This window comes from Bufo gargarizans, chromosome 3, assembly GCF_014858855.1.
Source record: "Bufo gargarizans isolate SCDJY-AF-19 chromosome 3, ASM1485885v1, whole genome shotgun sequence".
In the NCBI taxonomy this organism is placed as follows: domain Eukaryota; kingdom Metazoa; phylum Chordata; class Amphibia; order Anura; family Bufonidae; genus Bufo; species Bufo gargarizans.
Window position 1 is genome coordinate 121,820,483 of NC_058082.1, and position 21,873 is coordinate 121,842,355.

General features: G+C 42.3%; 1 protein-coding gene across 2 annotated transcripts in view; it reads left to right on the plus strand.

The window, feature by feature from the left end:
* The window catches only part of PYM1 (PYM homolog 1, exon junction complex associated factor), a 38,389-nt gene extending 17,591 nt beyond the window's left edge, over window positions 1–20,798 (plus strand). For both annotated transcript variants that reach the window (XM_044287400.1, XM_044287401.1), the window contains exons 2-3: window positions 14,207–14,300; window positions 18,000–20,798. In XM_044287400.1, the coding sequence (XP_044143335.1) occupies window positions 14,207–14,300; window positions 18,000–18,453 (548 nt within the window). In that variant the 3' untranslated portion in view covers window positions 18,454–20,798. The remainder of the gene's footprint in view (window positions 1–14,206; window positions 14,301–17,999) is intronic.
* The last annotated feature ends 1,075 nt before the right edge of the window (window positions 20,799–21,873 follow it).

A 21,873-nucleotide genomic window follows, 5' to 3' on the forward strand; every position in this document is an offset into this window, starting at 1 on the left:
AAAGTTAACAGTAAGAAGTAGCTCCCTCCCTCTCCCATCGGGGGGCTGCAGTGCCTTTGCAGCCCCCCGAATGGAGAGGGAGGGAGCTCCCAGACAGCCCCCCCAGAGCCCCGTCCTTACCCTTCCCCGCCTGCGCAGTTCTGACCACTACTGAGCAGATGGGGAAGGTTCCCATGGCAACAGGACGCCTTCTTAGGCGTCCTGCTGTCCATGGTGCTGAACAGATCTGTGCTGAAGGCAGAGATCTGTTCAGACAAAGTGTAAGTAAAATACAGTACTGTACTGTATTATACAGACATCAGACCCACTGGATCTTCAAGAACCAAGTGGGTCTGGGTCAAAAAAAAAGTGAAAAAAAAAGTAAAAATCAAAAAAAAAAAACACTTATCACTGAATAAAAATGAAAAAAATAAAATTCCCTACACATGTTTGGTATCTCCGCGTCCGTAATGACCTGATCTATAAAACGGTCATGTTACTTTCCCCGCACGGTGAACGCCATAAAAAAAAAAAAACTATTAGGAAATTGAAATTTTGCCCACCTTACTTCCCAAAAAAGGTAATAAAAGTGATCAAAAAAGTCGCATGTACGCCAAAATAGTACCAATCAAACAGTCATCTCATCCCGCAAAAATCATACCCTACCCAAAATAATTGCCAAAAAACTGAAAAAACTATGGCTCTTGTTTCAAAAATAAAATCATTGTGTAAAACTTAAATAAATAAAACAAAGTATACATATTGGGTATCGCCGCGTCCGTATCGACCGGCTCTATAAAAATGACATGACCTAACCCCTCAGGTGACCACCGTAAAAAAATAAAACATAAAAACGGTGTAAAAAAAGCCATTTTGTCATCTTACGTCACAAAGTGTAATAGCAAGCGATTAAAAAGTCATGTGCACCCCAAAATAGGGCCAATCAAACCGTCATCTCATCCCGCAAAAAATGAGACCCTACTTAAAATAATCGCCCAAAAACTTAAACTATGGTTCTTAGACTATGGAGACACTAAAACTTTTTTTTGTTTTAAAAATGAAATCATTGTGTAAAACTTACATAAATAAAAAAAATTGTATACATATTAGGTATCGCCGCGTCCGTGACAACCTGCTCTATAAAATTACCACATGATCTAACCTGTCAGATGAATGTTGTAAATAACAAAAAAAAAAAACGTGCCAAAAAATCTATTTCTTGTTACCTTGCCACACAAAAAAAGTGTAATATAGAGCAACCAAAAATCATATGTACCCTAAACTAGTACCAACAAAACTGCCACCCTATCCCCTAGTTTCTAAAATGGGGTCACTTTTTTGGAGTTTATACTCTGGGGGTGCATCAGGGGGGCTTCAAATGGGACATGGTGTCAAAAAAAAACAGTCCAGCAAAATCTGCCTTCCAAAAACCGTATGGCATTCCTTTCCTTCTGCGCCCTGCCGTGTGCCCGTACAGCGGTTTACGAACACATATGGGGTGTTTCTGTAAACTACAGAATCGGCGCCATAAATAATGAGTTTTGTTTGGCTGTTAACCCTTGCTTTGTAATTGGAAAAAAAATATTAAAATGGAAAATCTTCCAAAAAAGTGAAATTTTGAAATTGTATCTCTATTTTCCATTAAATCTTGTGCAACATCTAAAGGGTTAACAAAGTTTCTAAAATCAGTTTTGAATACCTTGAGGGGTGTACTTTCTTAGATGGGGTCACTTTTATGGAGTTTCTACTCTAGGGGTGCATCAGGGGGCTTCAAATGGGACATGGTGTCAAAAAAACTGTCCAGCAAAATCTGCCTTCCAAAAACCATACGGCGCACCTTTCACTCTACGCCCCGCTGTGTGGCCGTACAGTAGTTTACGGCCACATATGGGGTGTTTCTGTAAACGGCAGAGTCAGGGCAATAAAGATACAGTCTTGTTTGGCTGTTAACCCTTGCTTTGTTAGTGGAAAAAATGGGTTAAAATGGAAAATTAGGCAAAAAAATGAAATTCTCAAATTTCATCCCCATTTGCCAATAACTCTTGTGCAACAACTAAAGGGTTAACAAAGTTTGTAAATACCTTGAGGGGTGTAGTTTATAGAATGGGGTCATTTTTGGGCGGTTTCTATTATATAAGCCTCGCAAAGTGACTTCAGAGCTGTAGTGGTCCCTAAAAATTGGGTTTTTGTAAATTTCAGAAAAATTTCAAGATTTGCTTCTAAACTTCTAAGCCTTGTAACATCCCCAAAAAATAAAATATCATTCCCAAAATGCTACAAACATGAAGTAGACATATGGGGAATGTTAAGTCATCACAATTTTTGGGGGTATTACTATGTATTACAGAAGTAGAGAAACTGAAACTTTGAAATTTGCTAATTTTTCTAAATTTTTGGTAAATATGGTATTTTTTTATGCAAAAAAATTCACTTTTTTTTACCCAATTTTAGCAGTGTCATGAAGTACAATATGTGACGAAAAAACAATCTCAGAACGGCCTGGGTAAGTCAAAGCGTTTTAAAGTTATCAGCACTTAAAGTGACACTGGTCAGATTTGCAAAAAATGGCCAAGTCCTTAAGGTGAAATAGGGCTGAGTCCTTAAGGGGTTAAACCCCAGGCCAGTTTTAAAAGACAAAGGGGTAGGCAAAGTAATAGAAGTGAGAGAAATTTCCTAAAAGATCAGGAAAACGGACCAAAAGACAAACCGCAATGATGCCAGAAGTCAGGTGGGAGGAAGACTGTCTCAGTTCTTCCCAGCCTGGATGTCCATTTCTCTGAACAAGTGGATCCTAAGTGTAATAGAAAACGGATTCCGGCTGGAGTTCATTTCTCGTCCCAATTTTTTTTTTTTTTTTTTTTTTTTTTATACTCAGACAGTTCATCCCAAAAATCCGGAAAAAAGGAAAGCTTTAGAATTGGAGTAGTCTGTCCAGTCCCCAAGACAGAGAGGGGCAAAGGGTTCTATTCCCCTTTTTTTATTTTTGGTGAAGAAACCAAATGGAACATTCAGGGTTATTTTAAATCTGAAGAAACTGAACGAATCTCTGGTCTACAATTTTTTTAATGGAGACTATAAAAACGGTGAGCCTCATCTTCTAGGATTTCTGGATGGCAAGCCTGGATCTGTAGAATGTGTTACCATGTTCCAATCCATTCCTCCTCCCAAAAGTTTTTAAGAGCAGCAGTTTGGTTTCAGAGGAAGTTGCTGCATCTCCAATACAGAGCGCTTCCCTTCGGTGTAGCGCAAGCTCCAAGAGTCTTCACTAAAGTGGTAGCGGAGTTAGCGGCTTTTTTTTAAGACAGTCGGGAATTACTCTGGCACCCTATCTGGACAATTATTTTTTTGATAGTCTCTCAGTAAAAAGAAGGGCTAGAAAAAGAGATGAAATTCCTCTGCTCCACTTTAGGAAATCTAGGATGGGTAATCAATTGGAAAAAATCTAATCTGATTCCTTCTCAAGTTTGCATTTTTTTGGGGGGATTCAGTTGGACTTCTGTTTACAATTTTATTTTTCTTCCACCTCCAAAGGAGAGAGTCTATTATGGAACAATAATTAGGACAAAAAGACTGACCATATCAGTGTACTTCAGTGAAGCAATGGCGATACTAGGGCAGATGACATCAGCAATCCCAGCAGTACCTTATGCACAGATCCACTCCAGAGATCCTAAGATTGTAGGACGGCTCCCCTTAGTCCTTGGATCAAAAATTCCACTTTTCCTCAAAAGCAAGATTCTCCCTGTTGTGGTGGACGGTACCAGAACTTCTATCAGCAGGAGTTACATGGACTTTTTCAAGACCATAATTACCGCAGACGCCAGCCCTTGGGTTTGGGGAGCCCACTCCCAGAACAGATACTGGCAAGGGAGGTGGGATCTGATTCCGAGAGAGGCATCATCCTCCTCCAATTTCAAGGAGTTAAAAGTAGAGATGGCACTGACGGTGGCTCTTCCGGGGGGGGGGAAAAAAAAAAACAGGAAGATTGTGTTTTTATTTGGACAATTCAACAGTAATGGCCTACATAAACCGTCAAGGAGGAACAAGTCTCTTCCCTCCTACATCTATGCCATGAGATCGTTTGCATAGCAGAAAGTTTTTTGTTTTTTTTTTTTTTTTTTTTTCCTTTCAGTGGTACATATATATTTATTTTATGCATACATACATACATACATACATACATACATACATATAGAATTTATAGTTGATAGGGTGTGAACCATTTTATCTCTTCAGTTTTCCTGTCCTGGATGATGAGGTCCTAGTTGCATGGGTGCCTTCATGGGTTTCAAGTAAAACAATTACCGTTAAGGGCAATTATTTTCCGGTATTTATTTCCGTCATAAGGGCTCAATACCGGAAAAAAAACGCTTCAGTTTTGTACCCATTTATTGTCAATGGGGACAAAACGTAACTGAACGGAACGGAGTGCTCCTTTTCGTTCTCATACCGGAGAGCAAACCGCAACATGTTGTAGTTTGCTTTCCGTCCTGGGATGTGGATCAAGACGGATCAGTCATGACCTCCAATGCAAGTCAATGGAGATGGATGCATTTTCTCTAACACAATAGAAAACGGATCCGTACCCCATTGACTTTGAATGGAGTTCATGACAGATCCATCTTGGCTGTGTTGCGGATAATACAACCGGATCCGTTCCTAACAGATGCAGATGGTTGTATTATCGGTAACAGAACCGTTTTTGCTGAACCCTGCTAGTTTGAAAGTAGCCTTATTCAGACTGAAGTGCCTGATAAATAAGTGATGTGCTCCTCGTTGGCTGTAACGAGGAGTTCAATAAAATGAAATTCCATCCATGTAACATTACAGTACTATGCCTTCCAGAAATCAATATGCATAGTACTGCACGAGACGTTATGTACAGTAGAGACCTCTCGCACGGTACAGAAAACACTGACAAGCGGAAAGGTAGATGTATTAGAAATAATTTGCAGAAAGCACTAGTGGTTGACACTCAGATGTCCATCAGGGCTCATGCACACAAATGTAACGGCTCAGTGCCCGTGCTGCAGGCCGCAAATAGCACGGGCACAGGCCGTCTGTACTCAGTTTACGGATGCAGATTTATTGACTTAAATGGGTCCGCTATCCACAAGATACAGCAACTTACTGTATTTTTTGCTTTATAAGACACCTAGATTTTTGAGGAGGAAAATTGGTACAAAATATTTTTATTCTTAAAGGTGTGCTTTTGGTGGGTTTTGCACTAATGGTGGTCTGTGGATGACTCACTGTTTTGGGGGGGGATGTGTGGATGACGCACATATAGCATCTTATGTAATGGGGTCACTATTCAAACGGACAATATACTGTGACACATATGATACTGTGACCACCATAAGATGATCTTATGCTGGTCACAGTATCATATGTCTCACAGTATAGTGACCCCCATTACACCACAGGGCACACAGTAGACTTTGTAAGGAAAATCTTTTAATGGCTCTGCTTTCTTCTATAACAGTACTCACTATAAGCAGCAGTCCGGCCAGCACGTGACGTCACTCAGTCAGTCACGCTCCTGCCAGCTTCATTAATGAAGTGGGTGACGTGACGCGCCGGCTGAACCACTGCTTTCAGTGATCAAAATGTTATATATGCCACAAAATGGTTTCAATAAACACTATAGATCACCCTGCCAAAAAATTCACTTACACAGCTCCATAGTTGGAAATATTATAAAGTTAGAGGTGGCAGACTATTGCAAAGCTTTTCTTTCAATGTTTTGTGTTTATAAAGTACTGTGCAAAAGTTCTACGTGTGGAAAAAATGCTGCAAAGTAAGAACGCTTCCAAAAAGACGTTTAACAGTAAACTAGACATTAAGCACGTTACAATAGCAGGCGCTAGAACAGTAGTGCATAAACATTAGTAGGAACGGTCTATATTAAATGGCAAGGGAACTTGACCACCAGTGTTCCCTGTAAGCTGCGCGGGCGCGCGGCCGCGCAGCTTCCTTTATGCCTCCGCTCAGCACCTCTGCTGGCCCGCTCACTGCTGCTGCCCGGACTTTATGTAAGGGGCTCGGGGCCTCTCTGTGCAATTTATTTTTATGATGCCTACAGTGCGATTGGCCGGCTGCGCTACCGGCCCAGTGCGCACATTAAGTAACCCATACCCTCTTCGGTGCTGCGCCTGCGCCACCAGCTGTGACAGTGCGAGACTCGGCACTGAGGTCACAGGTCTCGCAGGATCACGCGGGATGACTGAATGGCGGGATGACTGAATGGCGCGGCGCCGGAGAGGGTATGACGGGATTGTCCTGACAGATGAGTGGAGCAGAGAAGGTATTTTTATTTATTTATGTATGCACACACACCGGCTTCATAGGGAGGGGGGGGGCACGCCGCACTTGAATTCAGAAAAGGGAGCCCACGCCGGCCATATGAGGGCAGGCCCACTGGCAGCAAATCCTTCATTATCATGGAATATATACAGAGATGGAGAGAGGGGCAAAATAATGAAATATATACAGAGAGGTGCAGTGTAGGGACACCGTGTAGGGGTTATACTGTTTATTGTACAGCATGGCACAGGGGTTATATTGTCATTTGCTGTACAGTATACTGTACATTATAATCCCTGTACCATGCCGTACAATATACAGTATAGTTCATACACCGTGCCGTACAATATACAGTATAGTTCATACACTGTGCCGTACAATATACAGTATAGCTCATACACTATGCCGTACAATATACAGTATAGTTCAGATACCATGCCGTACAATATACAGTATACCACCTACACTGGGGGATTATTGTGTATATTGTACGGCATGGTGTATGAATTATAATGTATATTATACGTCATGGTGTATGGATTATATTGTGCAGCACGGTGTATGAACTATACTGTTCATTATCATGATTAAGGACCAGCATGTAAATGTCCGAAATGCATAGATTTGACTGCCCTGCATATGTGGAAGTTTTAATACCGCTGTGAATAAAGTATTCCCTGCTATCAAGAGCTGGATTTTCTCTCTTTTCTTCATGAACTATACTGTATATTGTACGGCATGGTGTATGGATTATAACGTACATCGTACAGCATGGTGTAGGGATTATAACGTACATCGTACAGCATGGTGTAGGGATTATAATGTACATCATATTGCATGGTTTTGGGGTTATATTGTATATTGTACAGCATGGTGCATGAACTATACTGTATATTGTACGGCACTGTGTATGAACTATACTATATATTGTACGGCATGGTGCAGCGGTTACACTGTATTGTACGGCATGGTGCAGAGGTTACACTGTATGCTCTTTGATGTGACACTTATCTTCGGTTTTCCTAGCGCCCACCTTTGATGGCGCTGTGCCCAGCTCTGAGCCGACCCCGCTCAGCAGCTGCCAAGGCTTAGAGGGAACACTGTTGACCACATTGTATGGCTGAGACTGCTGGTAACACTGACTGGTGGTGCTAAAATGGCTGGCACTGTGACTGGTGGCTGGGGCCGAGCCCTGTCTGTGGCTGAGACTGCTGGCACTGTGACTGGTGGCTGAGACTGCTGGCACTGTGACTGGAGGCTGAGACGGCTGGCACTGACTGCTCTTTGTGGCTGAGAGTGCTGGGACTGTGCGGCTGTGTGATTCAAGGACAGTAATGGTGGCAGTCTGACGTGGAGAGCACACCATAACCTGCGATTGGCCGGCGTGCAGGTGTGGGTGGTGCGGGCGGCGTGTGGAGCGCTATGTGATTGGTCAGTGCGCACTGGTGTTGACGGCATGGCTGCGTGTGGGGCGACGCTCTGGTGTGGGCAGCGCATGGAGCGCTGTGTGATTGGTCGTCGCGCATGCCCAGTTCAATTATCGGCACAGACACGCTGCCCTGAGCATGTGCACAGGGCTTTTATTATTATGGATAAAATGCAAAGTGAATCAACAAAATAGAAATCTAAATCATCAAGTATATGTTCTGACCAGTCTTTACCTTTAAAACCGCATCGGTTCTTCTAAGTACTTGCACAGAGTTTTTTAAGGAACGCAGCAGGGAGGTTGTTCGAAACATCTTGGAGAACTAACCACAGATCTTCTCTGGATGTAGGCTTGCTCAGATCCTGTGGATGTAGGCTTGTCCCAGATTCTGTCCCTTCACGTAATACTAGACAGTCTTGATGATAAGATCAGGTATCTGAGGGGGCCACCTCGTGACTCCTAGGACTCAATGTTCTTCTTTACGCTGAAGATAGTTCTTTAACCCCTTCCATTACATGTACGTGGGAGAATGTGGTGCCTTTCTGCATTCCCACGTACATGATGATGTAATCAGGCAGGAGCTGCACCCGCCCGATCTGCAGCACGGGCCCTGGCTGTTACTGATATCCGGGCCCCTTCTGCATCCTCTGGCATCGATGTATGCGGTGATGCTGGCAGAATAACCCCTTCACATGCCGCGGTCAGCGCTGACTGCAGCATGTGTGGGGTTTACAGAGGGAGGGGGCTCCCTCTGACTCCATCGCCCCCCCCCCCCCACTCTGCGCTGGCAGGGGGCCGATGGTTGCCATGGCAGCCCCAATGCCTTCCACAGGCATCGGAGCCTGCCACCTATAGATGTCCAGGAGATCCAGCCTGAGGGCTGGCTCTCCTATGCAACTGTCAGCGTCTTACTGTGTAAGACGCTGACTGTTCAATTCAGTACAACAGTACAATACATTATGTATTGTACTGAATTCAATGGGATGTTAAAGTGGGATGTTAAAAAAAAAAAGTGTGGTTCCCTCAGGTGAACACTGTCGTCAAAAAAAAAATAAAAAAAAAAAAAAAAATGCTAAAACAAAAACATTTTTTTTGTCGCCTTACATCACTTAAAGTGCAACGCCAAGCGAGCAAAAAGCCGTATGCCCCCCAGAATAGTACCAATCTGTCACCTTATCGTGCAAAATAATTGAGCCCCCTACCTAAGACAATCGCCCAAAAAATAAAAAATAAACTATGGCTCTCAGACTATGGAGATACTAAAACATATATATATATTTTTTTCCTTCAAAAATGAGAGTGTAAAAAAAATTATATATATATATATATATATATATATATATATATATATATATATATATATATATATATATATATATATATATATATATATATATATATACACATTAGGTATTGCCACATCCGTAAGAACCTGCTGTATAAAAATATCACATCACCTAACCCCTCAGGTTAACCCCGAAAAAAAAAGTGTCAAGCCATTAAATCACAAAGTGTAATACCAAGCGTTCAAAAAGTCATATGCACCCTAAAATAGTACCAAACAGTCATCTCATACTGAAAAAAGAGCCCCTACGTAAGACAGTCGCCCAAAAAGACACTAAAAAAATCTTTTTTTTTTGTTTGTTTCAGTTTTACATAAAAGCATTTAAAAAAAAAAAAAAAAAAAAAGTCTCGTTTGGTATTGTCGTGTCCGACTCCGTAACAACCTGCTCTATAAAAATACGTGATCTAACCTGTGAGATGAACATTGTAAATAACAAAAAATATGACCGCACTCGATACCGGAAAACTTTATTGCTAGTGTGAAAGTCCCCTAATATAGAGCAGCCAAATATAGTACCAACAAAACTGCCACCTTATCCAGTAGTTTCCAAAATGGGTTTTTTTTGTTTTTTTTTGGGGGGGGGAAGTTTCTACTCTAGGGGTGCATCAGGGAGTCTTCAAATGTGACATGGCAACTTAAAATTATCCCAATGAAATCTGCCTTCCAAAAACCATATGGCGTTTCTTTTCTTCTGCGCCCTGCCATGTGCCCGTACAGCAGTTTAAGACCACATATGGGGTGTTTATGTGAACTACAGGATCAGGGCAATAAATATTGAGTTTTTCTTGGCTGTTAACCCTTGCTTTGTTACTGGAAAAAATTGATTAACATGTAAATTCTGACAAAATGAAATTCTGAAATTTCATCTCCATTTTTCCTTTTAATTCTTGTGGAACACATAAAGGGTTAAGAGTTTGTAAAAATCTGTTTTGAATACCTTGAGGGGTATAGTTTCTAAAATGGGGCCATTTTATGGGTGGTTTCTATTATGTAAGCCCCACAAAGTGACTTCAGACCTGAACTGGTCCTTTAAAAAGTGGGTTTTGGAAATTGTCATTTACAAAATGATCCAAACATGAAGTAGACATATGGGAAATGTAAAGTAATAACTATTTTAGAAGGTATCACTATCTGTTTTAAAAGCAGAGAAACAGAAATGTAGAAAATTGCTAATTTTTCAAAATTTTGGGTAAATTTTTATTTATTTTTTTTAATAAATAAAAATGAAATATTTTGACTCAAATTTGCCACTGTCATGAAGTACAATATGTGATGAGAAACGAAAAAACAATCTCAGAATGGTTTGGATGAGTCAAAGGGTTTTAAAGTTATCACCACATAAAGTGACACTGGTCAGATTTGCAAAAAATGGCCTGGTCCTTAAAGAATAACTCACATTTAGACCCTAATTTCAATTTTCATATATGTAGTTACTAATAACATGATATTCCAGAATCAGTTACTATTAGACTGGCTTACCCAATATTTAATAAGATTCAGCCCTTAGCAACCAGTCTTCATAAAACTGCAATTTCACTATTCAGTTAAGATGGCCGCCACTGCCCTAACCCTGAGGATAATCTCGCCTGCCCTCACTAGCCAGTAACAATAGCCCCCCAAGTGTCAGTAACCAGAGCCCTCCCCCCTAAAGGGTTAATCTGCAGCACAAAGGGTTCCTCTTACCACATGTTGCTTTCATTTATACACTGAGCAGACGGCAGATCTCCCTTCCCTGGTCTGCGCTGCTCCAACTCTGCATTGTCCCAGTTTGCTGAGTGAGGGAGCGTCTGCCAAGCGCAGGGACTGGGAGAAGTGCACACATCCCAGGCACTGTTATCAGCTGCTGGGGAGGACCTGGCTTTAATAATTTACTTAGTCCCTGGCTGTGAGGAATGTGACCTTGCACGCTGCTTGCTCTGTCCTTCAACAGATAGATGGACTATGCAACCCTATTTTAAGCACCAGTAAAAGTAGGCAGTACAGGGAACAAAAAATGTGGAATTAGGGGGTAATTGAATACACAGTTAAAAGTTGAAATAGGGCCACCAAGGTGATATTAATCACCACAATCCAATACTCCAAATACAACAGTTATCCTTTAAGGTGAAAATTATCCCGGTCCTTAAGGAGTTAAGGTAACATGTCATTTTCACCACACTGAATGCCATAAAAAATGAAACCCATAAAACAATGACATAGTTGCATTTTCTTTTTTTTTTCAAATTCACCCTATTAAAAAAAAAAAAAATTCTAGCTTCCAAATGCATTGTATGGAATATCTAATGGTGGCATTTTAAAAGTTCTCCAGCAAAAAAATAAATAAAAAAATTTAGATGAAAGAATAAAGTTATGGCTTTTGGAAGTTGGGGAGTAAATAATGGGAACTTGAACATGGAAGAGGCCTGCAATGGGAAATGGCGAGCGTTAACCAGTAACAGTGGGTCGGTCAGCTAAATATTTTGCCCCCTGTAACTGCAGGTCCATAAGCCCATTAGGCTGAGTTTACATTTGTCGTAGGCTCCATTAGGGGTCCCCATAATAGGTGAATAGGTTCCATCTAAAGTGCCAGATGAAATGAGACCCCATGACAAATAATGGAATGCCTGATGCATTGTTGGCAACGGTCCTGAATTTGCAGGCACTGTCCCTAATTTTCAGAAACTGATCTGGTCTCTCCTGGCCCAAAAATGGACAGGGCATAGGTAAGACCTCCCAGAAATGGTCAGGCCCCGTGGTTTGGGGCATTCCCAGGTTGGGTCTATTTGTCTCTAATTTAAAGGACATCTGTCAGCAGATTTGTACCTATGACACTGGCTGACCTGTTCCATGTGCATTTGGCAGCTGAAGGCATCGGTGTTGGTCCCATGATTATATGTGCCTGCATTGCTGGGAAAAATTAAGATTTTATATATGCAATGGGGGCGTTGCCTTTACACCTAGAGGCTCTGCTCTCTCTGCAGCTGCCGCGCCCTCTCCACTGTGTTTACACTGTCTGGCCCTGTCAATCGAAGTGCAGAGAGCAGAGCCTCAAGGAGTAAAGGCCCCTCCCATCGTTGCTCCTAGAGGCTCATTTGCATATAGTAAAATATAATTTTTCTCAGCATTGCGGTCACATATGAACATGGGACCAACACAGTTGTCTTATAGAATAGCAAACGGCATCGGGGGTTATAATTAAAGGGGTTGTGCAGTGATTTTATATGGATGACCTAACCTCAGGATAGGTCATTAATATCTGATCGGAGTGGGTGCCGAATCTCCGACGTTCAGCTCTTTGAGGAGGAGGCAGCAATGTTGTTCATTACACTGCCCATTGTCTCGGAAGTGAGTGTAATGAATGTAGAGAGTACTTGTAATTGCACCATGCCACCGCTGCAAGAGAGATGACGTGCAGAGTGATGAAGGGGAAGGAGCGCTGCCTCCTTGTCAAACAGCTGATCAGTGGAGGTGCCAGGTACTGGACTCCCACCGATAAGAGATTAATGACCTATCCTGAGGATTGGTCATCCAGTATAAAACCCCCGCACAACCTCTTTAAGCTAACAATGTCTGTCTATAATTGATCTTAATGTTGAGTTTGATGGACATATCTTTTTTTTTATTTTTATCAACCTGTGTAATTATGTAATTGGCTATGAAAGCATGGCAGTACCTAGACGCTTGGAGGGAATTTGCTAAAGTGGGGTTTCCCTTGTATTTTCTGACACAATGATAAAATCACAAAGTCCAATACCAATATATGACTGTCCTACAGTGTACAGGTGGCCTCTAAACAACTGCCTTGGTAAAAATATTTTTAGTAGGCCACAGAAAACCTCTTTAGGCTTTCTTCACACAATTGCTATTAAGCACCTAACAGTAGTGGTGTGTGTAGGGGAGGACGCTTTAAATCTTTTTATATTTCAGGTTCTGTAGAGGATGGAGATATGAAGGCAATATAAGCTTTAAAACTAGACCAGAATCGCATAATCTCCTCTACGTCGGAAAATATAGCCTTTCCAAATTGGGTCAGGAGTGACCGCTGCTGAAAGTGAATGCATGTTTCAACTGCTTTTACTCTAGGCCTGATTTCTAAAGGCTGTATCATCCGATGTAGAGAAGATTATGCTGTGATTCTTTGGTCTTGTTTTAAAGCTTAGATTGCAAGCTTTTGAACAAGATTAGATCCTTATCTCTGTCTTCTACGGAGCCCAAGGCTTGTGAAGGCTTAACACCCCCCCAAATGCCTTAGCTGGCTGTGATCTCAGGAGAGGGGGCAGTGGGGGAGCCGACAGCCTGCAGTATATGGGAGAAAAAAAAACACTAACAAAAAAAAAACCCTTACAAATCGTCCCACAAAGTTCAAGGGCTACTATAGCTAATTTGAAGATAAAATAAAAATCTTATGACCGCTTGACCATAACTAGGAGAAATGTTACTTTTCCTTTAAAGGGAATGTGTCATCAGTAAATGATCTACTGTTTAAAGAGGGCCTTTCATTTGGCAAAAAATTGTAAACTAAGTGTCATGATCTGTACAGCGGCATCCAGGGATCTCACTGCACTTACTATTATCCCAGGGCGCCGCTCCGTTCTCCCGCTATGCCCTCCAGTATTTTCGGTCACTGGGTTATAGTAGGCGGAGACTGCCCTTATTCTCCTGGGAGTTTTTTTTTTTTTTTTTTTTTTTTTTTCTCCCAGGCTGTGAGCTCTGCACTGCGATTGGCCAGCGCTACAGCCTAGGAGAAGGAGACGCCCAGGAGAATAAGGGCAGTCTCCTCCTACTATAACCAAGTGACCGAACATGCCGGAGGACATAGCGGCAGAACGGAGCAGCGCCCCAGGGTTAATAGTAAGTGCAGTGAGATCTCTGGGTGCCGCTGTATATATCATGATACTTGGTTCACAGTTTTTTTGCCAGGTGAAAGGTCCTCTTTTAGTCACATTTTTATGTTAAATATATTTTTAAAGGGCTTCTGTCACCAGAATGTGCGCAGATCAGCAGAAGCTAGCAATCTTGATCTCATCCCCATCTGTGGCTTTATTTCTAAAAACCTGATCTTTTTATATACACAAATGAGCCTCTAGGAGCAACAATACAAACATTTTTTTGGCAGTGCTTCTTTAAGTTATAGGTGTTATCTTACAATACATCTTTTTATTTTCATAAAGGAAAGTACATAGCAGCTACCCAGCGTCCTGATGGAACCTGGAGGAAGCCGAGAAAAGTGAAAGAGGGATACGTGCCTCAAGAGGAAGTTCCTGTGTATGTATCTGTCATTATGTATCCAGTATGATGCATTAGTGAACTGGAATAAACACAAAGTATCGGTGTTCCAGTTTAATCCCTTGCTGATGCTGTATGTGGCGGTGGCTCAGGAGATTTACACAGCTATCCGTGATCAGAGACGACGCCAATCATGGACATTTAAAGACTTTGTCCCATAACAATAACTTATCCCCTATCCACAGAATAGAATGTGTCTGTTCCGCGGAAGTCCACCTGCTAGGGGGCCCGTGATTCCCCATGTGAATGGAGCGGCAGACGCGCACATCTGTTCCATTCAGGTCTGTTGGGCTGCTGGAGATACCCGAGAAGTTGTCCTCCCATAGTTGAATGGAGCAGCAGCTCCATATGTGTGTGTCTGCTGCTCCATTCAGACACCCTTCCCGCTCATGGCAAGATCGGTTACGGGAAGTTCCAGGGCCTAATCGGAACAGGGTTGCCATCTATGGCAGAATTGCTATTGTATTGCTGGCTGAGTAAGAAGCAATCCAATGTTCACGCGTTCACAAACCTTGGTGGTACTGGGCTAAAAAAATAAAATAAAAAAATAATCACCTCCCCTTTCCCCATTTTACAAATAAAATGAACATCATTAGTATTGCCATGAGCATTTGTCTGAAAATGCTCGTACTGTTAGGTTTGTTTCACGAACCGAGGACAAGACAGTCAGTGTTTCATCCATGAAGTTGACAGTGAAGGGTCTGTTGTTGGTCCATATGTCTTTTGTGAAGTGTGGGCAAGCTTTGTCTTGTACATCCAGATACATATTTAAATTTAGATCAGACATCTGTACCGTATATTTACTCCACCCCTATAATTAAGAGTCGTGATTGTTAATATTTGGCACTTCTGACGCCATCAGAGAACACTTATAGGTCAGCATATAAAACATCAGTCTTAATATCCCCCTATGTATGTAAGGCTGGTTTCACACTAGCGCTTTTAGATCCAGCATGAAAAAGCCTGCAGGATCTTTCTGCTTTCCAGCATTGCCAGAAGCTACCACACTGCCTTCCAGCTCCATTAACTATAATGGAGACTGACGAGATCCTGCTGCAATCCGGGAAATATGCAGAGAATCGACAGGGCTAATAGAGCGGTTTAAGTCTGACCGGTTCTCTGCATGTTTGCCGGCTTACGGCCACATCTCTGCCGGTCTCCATTATAGTTAGGCCTCTTTCACATGGGCGTTATGGATTTGGGACGGATAGGATGTGGGTGCCTGGTGGGGAAATCGTGGGAGTGAGCACACAATTTCAGTCAGTTTTGACTGCGATTGCTTTGTGTGGTTGAGTTTTTTTTCTGCGTGAATGCAATGCGTTTTGCGCGTGAGAAAAAACAATGTGGTACCCAGACCCGAACTTCTTCAATGAAGTTTGGGTTAGGCTACTTTCACACTAGCGTTCGGGCGGATCCGTTCTGAACGGATCCGCTCATAATAATGCAGACGGAGGCTCCGTTCAGAACGGATCCGTCTGCATTAAAATGGCAAAAAAAAAGCTAAGTGTGAAAATAGCCTCGGACGGATCCGTCCAGACTTTCAATGTAAAGTCAATGGGGGACGGATCCGCTTGAAGATTGAGCCACATTGTGGCATCTTCAAACGGATCCGTCCCCATTGACTTACATTGTAAGTCTGGACGGATCCGCACGCCTCCGCACGGCCAGGCGGACACCTGAACGCTGCAAGCAGCGTTCAGCTGTCCGCCTGTCCGTGCGGAGGCGAGCGGAGCGGAGGCTGAACGCTGCCAGACTGATGCAGTCTGAGCGGATCCGCTCCATTCAGACTGCATCAGGGCTGGACAGCTGCGTTCGGGTCCGCTCGTGAGCCCCTTCAAACGGAGCTCACGAGCGGACCTGACGAACGCTAGTGTGAAAGTAGCCTTAGTTGTAGATTTTATAACTTTCCCTTATAACATGGTTATAAGGGAAAATAATAGCATTCTTTAATACAGAATGCTTAGTAGAAGGTCCATTGAGGGTTAAAAAAAAAAAAAATCGCCTCCTCCATAGCTGCCAGTCTCTGCTCTTCAGGACCTGTGGTGACGTCACCACAGGTTCTTTAGCCGGCAGCTCATGATTAAAGAAGTAAGAAGAGATTGGTAACTACGCGATCAAGTGGAGGAGGCGAGTTAATTTTATCTAATTTTATTTTTTTACCCCTCAATCCACATTTTACTAAGCATTCTGTATTGAGAATGCTATTATTTTCCCTTATAACAATGTTATAAGGGAAAATAATAAGGATCGGGTCCCGATCGTCACCTAGCAACCATGCATGAAAATCGCAACGCATCCGCACTTGCTTGCGATTTTCACGCAGCCCTATTCACTTATATGGGGCCTGCGTTGCGTGATGCATGAAAATCGCCGCTCATGTGTACAGCCCTATAGAAATGAATGGGTCCGGATTCAGTGCGGGTGCAATGCGTTCACCTCACGCATTGTACCGGCGCAGAAATCTCGCCTGTGAAAGGGGCCTTAATGGGGCCCGCAGGTATCGGGTAGCCTCTGGCAGTGACGTATCCAAGAACCTTTGGCAGGCTTCAGATGTCTAATGCTAGTGTGAACTTAGCCTAATTGTAATTTTGGCAAGCATTTATTTCTCCTTTAGAAAACACACACATACATACACACCAACTTTTTTAATATGTGGAGGTCTATCTGTGGTAGTGAAAACTTCTATTCTTAGAATAGAAAAACTACTTCTAATAGAATTCTGTTACAATATATTGGGACAGCATTATCAGAAGTCGGACCTGGTATTTACGGACTTAACTGGGTTGTACAGGCCGATTTTTATATTGACACCCCTGCCGATCAGCTGTTTGAAGAAGAGGCGGCACTCCATGCGAGCGCTACTTCCTCTATATTATACTGCTCGTCACAGAAGCGCGCAGTGTAATGAAAAGTACTCGCTCCAGGCAACTTGTAATTTACACTATGCCACTGCTACAAGGAGACGACGTGTAATGTCAAACAGCTGATCGGCGAGTGTGTCTGGAGTCGGACCCCCAGCCATCTGATATTGATCTGTTCTGAGGATAGGTCCTCAATATAAACAGGCTGCACAGCCCCTTTAAGCTTAAACAATATTAAAGCGGTTGTATCAGATGAGAGAAACTCGCCTGCTTTCCTCCACCGGGCAACTGCTCCACTCCTGTCCATAGTGTGTGTCTAGTATTGCCATATGGTCCAGGGTCACTGAGCTGTCACAGAACTTGTGATATGTTGTGATTGGTGGGGATCTGAGTGCTGAGACCCCCATCAATCACTAGAACAAGGAGAGGGCAACGCTCGCATAGTGCGCTCTTTCCTTGCTGCAGAAAGAAGCAAGACTTTCTCTTGAGTCCATCTTGCTTCCTTTCCTGCAGTGAGGAGAGTGTGCACTATACAAGCAATTGTCTCCCTCTTCCTCTCCCTCCTCATTCTAGCAATCATTGGGGATCTCAACACAGACCCCCACCGATCAAAACCTTTGATATGTCTGACATGCCAAAAGTTTTTTGTGAAAGCTCAGTGACCCTTTAAGTAAATGTCTGTCTGAAATTTATCCTCCTCTCGTACAACCCTTATAGTTTATAAACACATGGAAGTGCCAATATGTTCTGCACTTCTACATTTTTTTTTAAATATCTATAGTTAATGCACTTCTACTTGTCTTGTTTGAACTTGTAGATATGAAAACAAGTATGTCAAGTTCTTCAAAAGCAAACCCTCACTTCCCCCTGGACTTAGCCACGTTGAGCCAACTGCTAACAAAACTCAACAGTCCAACAAGCCAGAGACAGAAACCCCTCTATCTAAAACAGCTAAGAGGAAAATGAAGCGCAAAGAGAAAAAGAATCAGGAGAAAGGAGAACGAGAGTCGGTGGAGGAGGCCAGACAAGACATTGGGAAGATTAGCATTTCAGAAACTGAGGTGAAAAATGACAAATCGAATAGTGAAAACGCTGCTGCCGAGAAGACAAAGAAACTGAAGAACCTGCGTAAGAAACTTCGACAAGTGGAGGACCTACAGCAGAAAATAGACTCTGGAGAGATCAAGCAGCCTTCCAAAGAGCAGTTAGAAAAGCTGGCTAGGAGGAAAGCACTAGAGGAAGAGATAGAGGACCTGGAACTGGACTTGTAGAAGAGAAGGCATCCATCATTGGCTAAACTGCCACAGGACATCTTAGGAGTTTTATGTTTTCTTTGTTTCCCATTCATGTCCCATTGTAGTTTGCGAGGGAATGCGGTTTCTGCTTTCCCAAAGGACCTCTAATATTGAAGATCTGATTTCCAGCTCATTAGCACCTAGGCGAGAAAGATACCATCTACACAGAAATGTGAACAGTCCTATCATGTTTAGGTATCAGAAGACCACATTTCATTGACTTGTGCACAACTTATCACGTCAGGCCCATCCAAGTTTTGTTTTTGTTTTTTTCTCTAGGTTTGTCAGATTGTCTGTGGATTGTAGAGTGCTCAACTTTGGACACTATATACAAAATGAAAGCAATAATTTAAGTACATTATGTACTATATCATATGTATAATTTACCAACTTACAATACTTCTGTTACTGGTTTGTTGAATGGAATGTTTTAGGAGAAAAATAATGTCTTAAAATAGGTTGTCACATGTTAAGCCATAATGACATCAAGGAGGATATATGCTTTTATGCCTGAGCAATAATGAAGTCTGTTGGTGGATGAATATGCAGATACACATTTTATTTTTTTTACATTTTGCCAATGTTTGTAAAATTGATCATTTTCATACAATATTTTAACAGAACTGATACTTAAAGGGATGTTCCCCCACTGATCCTGAGAACACTGGGTCTAAGGTCCTTTTGGCTTTTTATAGTAATATGCCGTAACATTCTATGGTGGGAAAACCCCATTAAGTAATGGTTAAAGAGGTTCTCTGGGTTAACAATTATCTGATGACCTATCCTTGGGGTAGGTTATCGATTAGTAGGGGTCTGCCACCCAGCACCTCCACCAATCAGTTGTTTTACATAGTATCTGTGTAGTGGTTGTGCCAAGGTAAAGCGGCTCGGCTCTCCTTCAAGTGAATGGGAGCTAAGCTGCAGTACTCTGGTGCTGGATACTACACAGTGTATAGAACCTTCTGCTACTGCTTTGTACACTGTAGCAGCCCAAAACAGCTGATCGGTGGGGGTGTAGGTTGTGGTCTGACAACCAATCTGATATTGATGATCTATCTGGGATAGGTCATCAATATCTGTAACCCAAAGACCCCCTATAAAAACTTTGAACACCTTCGGGGGCAATTTTTAATGATTGCATTTAACTCATTTTGGGCAAAAAAATAAAAAATTTCATCAGGTTTTGTCATAAAGGGTTAAGTATTAGCCTAGCTGTGAACATCTTAATTTTTACTTCCACTTTGTGCCTCAGACACTTATTTAGGCCACATTCTAATTAGTAAGATAAGAACTGAGCTATGAGTGTTTATGAGCTGTCAGGAGATTACAGATAAGCTTCACATGAGCCTGGTACTAGAGAATCTCAACCCTTTTACAGAGAGAGAGGCTGAACATTTTTAATAAAGACCAATTGAAAAAAAATGATTTTAGCTTGAGTACAATACAATAAAAACTAAAAATTTCCCCCCGAAGGTGTCGATAACCTTTAAGTAGCAGATGAGGCGGGTTCCTTGCAGTTAGAAATGCCCATATGTCAAATGTATCTGTTCAGCCCACTTCAACACGTCCCACTACAGGGTATTTGTTTCCTAAGTCTATAAAATGCCATGATCCAGAGTTTAACTTTGCATCTGATAACAAGCGTACAAAATATGGAAATATGTCCTATCTTCTATTACGTAAGGCTGGGAAAAAAGTTTCTGTAGTCCGTGAGTCCATAAGTAAATGAACTGTTGGTCAGCAATATAACTACCCGTCTCCTGACCAATCTGGTGGGCATCATCTATTTTTTTTTTTTTTTTCTTTCTTTGTCGGGTGTGGTGGTGTCCAGTGCACAGATTTTCTATCATCTTGGAAGCTCGAACTCTTCAGACTGTAGTACTCGTTACTTTGTCCCCCGCTGTCCATACAATCATTCAGCAACAGTAATGCAGGAAGTTCAGGAACAATACAGTAACATGCGTCCTGCAAGGTTTTGTTAGGAATTTCCATTGTAAGGAAGCTGATTGTAGCAAAGTTGGGTTTTATAATGTACAGTCCATTTCTTACAAATTCCTTGTTTTAAGTGATCGTTTAATAAAGTTACGAGGTGATGTATCCATACAGCTGGGGTACATACACTGTGTCCGTAATTTAGGATCGAGTACCTCTGTTATGTGCGGCCTTTACTATTGTCCTATGTCCTGTTACTCTTGACCCCACGTTTTTGTGTTGGGGGAGATCACCATTACATTTATAAGGACTGTATTGTACGGTTTGTTGTATTACTATTTTCTCTTTTTATAACCTAGAAGGTGTAATAAACATGTTGCACCAAAGAATTTCCTGAATGTTTATTGTGTTACACATTAAGTAATACAACACTAGGGGAGCTAAATGTTTTGAATAGGAGCAGGCTTGGACTTTTGAGTTTTTATTATTCTTACAGAAAATCCGCAGCAAGAATTGACGCCGCTTGTTTTTACATTTATTGTACTTTTATAGAAATGGATAAGGCTATTTTCAAACCGGCGTTTTGAATTCCGTTTGAGATCCATTTCAGGGATCTCGCAAGCGGTCCAAAAAGGATCATTTCAGCCCTAATGCATTCTGAATGGATAAGGATCCGCTCGGAATGCATCAGTTTGCCTCTTTCTGTATATTTTCCTATAATCTTTCTATCTGTCATGGGGGCATATATTGGTGCTTGGGCAGATGTCAGCGAAGTGGTGTGGGGGTAAAGGCAAGGGGGGGGTGTTTGAGTCATTGATCATGGGCCTGATTATTGCAGGGGTGGGAAAGATGTCAGATTTCAGAGCAGAGTGGCTGATGGAAGGGGGTGGGGGTTTGGTGTGCGGGGGGGTGGTTTATGAAATTTTGGTGCGCTCGTGGAATAGGAGGCCAATTGTTGAAAGGCGGGGGGGGGGGTTTGGGCAGATGGCTCAGTGGTCGGGCTGATGGCAATTTTGGGGTTTGGTTTGGTCAGTGAATAGGGGCCAGATTATTGCACGTGTGGGGTGGGTCAAACATGGCACCGATTGGGGGCAGATTGATGTCGGGGGCGGAAGAGGCACTTATTTGGTGCACTATTCATGTGGGCAGATTATGGCAGGGGGAGTAGTTTATGGTAAGGGAGGGGCAGATGGCAATGGTGTCTGTCGGCATTTGGGCAGTTTGTGGTATTGGGGGGACTGGATGGCACTTGGAGTGGGGCAGATGGTTAAGGTGGAGGCAAATGGCAATGCAATGCAGCCAATGGCACTGAGGTGGGAAATCAAACTATTTCATGTATGTTTTATTATTTTTTATTTATTTTTTTTAGCATCTACAAGCCCCCCAAAAAAAACAACTGGTGACATCTGTCAGAAAAGTATCCAAAAGTAACAAAAATTTGTGATATCTATGTCAATTATGTTG